The sequence below is a fragment of the Apodemus sylvaticus genome, chromosome 7, assembly GCF_947179515.1.
Source record: "Apodemus sylvaticus chromosome 7, mApoSyl1.1, whole genome shotgun sequence".
Classification (NCBI taxonomy): Eukaryota; Metazoa; Chordata; class Mammalia; order Rodentia; family Muridae; genus Apodemus; species Apodemus sylvaticus.
In genome coordinates, this window is record NC_067478.1 from 91938844 (window position 1) to 91941474 (window position 2631).

The 2631-nt window shown below is 35.0% G+C and overlaps 1 protein-coding gene across 1 annotated transcript; it reads left to right on the top strand.

The window, feature by feature from the left end:
* Nucleotides 1-1491: 1491 nt before the first annotated feature.
* Nucleotides 1492-2421, top strand: LOC127690043 (olfactory receptor 145-like). Its single transcript, XM_052189606.1, has one exon. It carries the CDS (start codon nucleotides 1492-1494, stop codon nucleotides 2419-2421), a length of 930 nt encoding a protein of 309 aa, XP_052045566.1.
* Nucleotides 2422-2631: the final 210 nt, after the last annotated feature.

Genomic DNA, 2631 nt, shown 5'->3' on the forward strand with positions numbered 1-2631 from the left:
TTGCTCCAGTAACCATCATCCCATAATCTATGTTTGTGGACAAAATTCTTAGATTACAGATGTCATAGAGGGCATAAAATGTTTTCCATTTTGTGCTTTAATCTCATTATGATTGCAGAAAGGCTTTGTGTTTAGCTGAAGCCCAGCCCCAAGGACTTTCTTTCTTTTCCAATCTACACACTCATAAAATTTAATCATATTTCACTAGGAACTATCCCGAAAACTGAGCAGAAGATTTACATACAGTCAGTAAACTAGGAGTTGCTTTTGATGTCTTAATCAACAAGTACAAGTTCTTTAGAATAGATAGAGCTTACTTCTGAATTTATGATTTTTGCTGGGAACTGGATACTGATCCATCAATAAGAAACTAGAGAATGAAGGTAGTGTACTCAAAGGAGTTTGTAATTGTCAAGGAATACCAAGCACATCAAGAATGCTAGAGCTGACTTAATTAACTTGCATTCTAGCAATAGGATCTGGCCTGAATGCCCAAAGATTTCTTATTTAGATGGCCTGTATTTGAATGGCTCCTTTTTGCCTGAAAAAGATCATCCAACTGAAGAGGATTACTTGGAAGGTATTTCACAGTAACTGTATACCAATGTAGATTCTTTTCAATTTGCCTATTTTGTTATTAATTAAATGCTGGTAAAATTCATGCATGAGCTTATACAAAAACAAAGAGAGAGAGAGAGAGAGAGAGAGAGAGAGAGAGAGAGAGAGAGAGAGAGAGAGAGAGAGAGAGAGAGAGAGAGAGAATATCATATAGAACGACAGGCCAAGATAGACAGAAATAGACTGAGACAGAGAGAAAGACAGAAACAGAGATAGAGAGACAGAAGAGTGAAAGACTCAGGGAAACCTTATAAATGCTATTAAAAGTGATCCTTACAATTCACTATGGATTCAACAGATAGTTCTCTAGTTATTGCCCACTCCAAACTATACACAATAAACCATTGGTTTAATTATATAAAAAGTTAATATATCAACATCTGTTTGTCCCTTTTAAATTACCAGAGTGAAGACATAGTACACTAAATTAACTATCTGTACAATTAAGGTCTTTTGTTTATGTTGGGCAAAGGTTAAATTTAGATGAAGTTCAGTACCTTTACTCTAACCTCTTCCAGTTCAAGGAAGAGGGTGAGTTAAAGAAATAATATTAAAGAGACCAAGGTCAGTTTGACATGGCACAACCTGCTTCACCTTTCTCCCTTAGTTTTTCTAATAGTTTCATTATGTATGAAAGAAATCTAGTCAGCTTGCATACATTGTTGTTGATGTCCTAGAATATAATTCATGTTTAAATGTACAGACTATGCCATTGAGTAATGTGGTATAATGACATATAGTTGGATTTTTGAAATTTAATAAATTTCAGATATTCCTAATACATAGGTCACTTATTATAGGATAAGTTTTGATGCTATGTTCTTTTATGTTACCTAATTTTTTTTTTTATCCTAAAGAACCTTTTGCAAAAGAATGGCCCTGGAAAATGCTTCTCTGGTCACTGAGTTCATCTTGATGGGGTTAACAAACCAACCTGATCTGCAAATACCCCTGTTCCTAGTCTTTCTGATGACTTACATGATAACTACCTTGGGGAATTTGGCTTTGATCCTGCTGATTGTTCTGAATTCTCACCTTCACACTCCCATGTACTTTTTTCTCTTTAATTTGTCCTTCATAGACCTTTGTCATTGTTCAGTTTTTACACCTAAAATGCTGATGAACTTTGTACTAAAGAAGAATGTTATTTCTTATGAGGGATGCATGACACAGTTCTACTTCTTTTGCTTTTTAGTAATTTCGGAATGGTATGTGCTGACAGCAATGGCCTATGATCGCTATGTGGCCATTTGCAATCCACTCTTTTACAATGTTGTCATGTCTCCTAAGATGTGTTCTTATCTTATGCTTGGTTCATATTTAGTGGGCTTTTCTGATGCAATGATGCACACTGGAGGTCTCCTGAGACTGACCTTCTGTCGTAGAAACATCAACCATTATTTCTGTGAAATTGTCCCTTTGCTAGAGCTCTCCTGCACCAGCACCTATGTTAATGAGATGCAGCTGTTCATTGTAGCAGGAAAAAACATCATTGTACCCACTCTCCTCATCTTTATCTCTTACGGCTTCATTCTCTCAAGCATTCTCAAAATGAGCTCCACAGCAGGCAGATCCAAAGCCTTTAGCACTTGTAGCTCCCACATAATAGTTGTTTCTCTGTTTTTTGGTTCGTGTGCATATATGTATTTAAAGCCCTCCTCATCTGGGTCTTTGGACCAGGGAAAAATATCTTCTGTGTTTTATAACATTGTAGTCCCCATGATGAATCCATTAATCTATAGTCTTAGGAACAAAGATGTTAAAATTGCTCTGAAAAAAGTTTTAACCAAAAGAAAGTTTTAAACAGAATTTGTTATTTTTTTTATTTTTAGCTTTAACATAAAGAGTTATTTTATACTGGGTAATATATTTTTCAGGATTTTTCTCTGTATTGTATGTGTGTGTGATTAACTTGGAGAGGAGAATTTGTAACTTGTTTCTTTTTTTAGGTTTTCTTAGATCCCTACTATTGAAAAGCTTTCATCCTTTATTGTTTATCAGTTTGATAACATC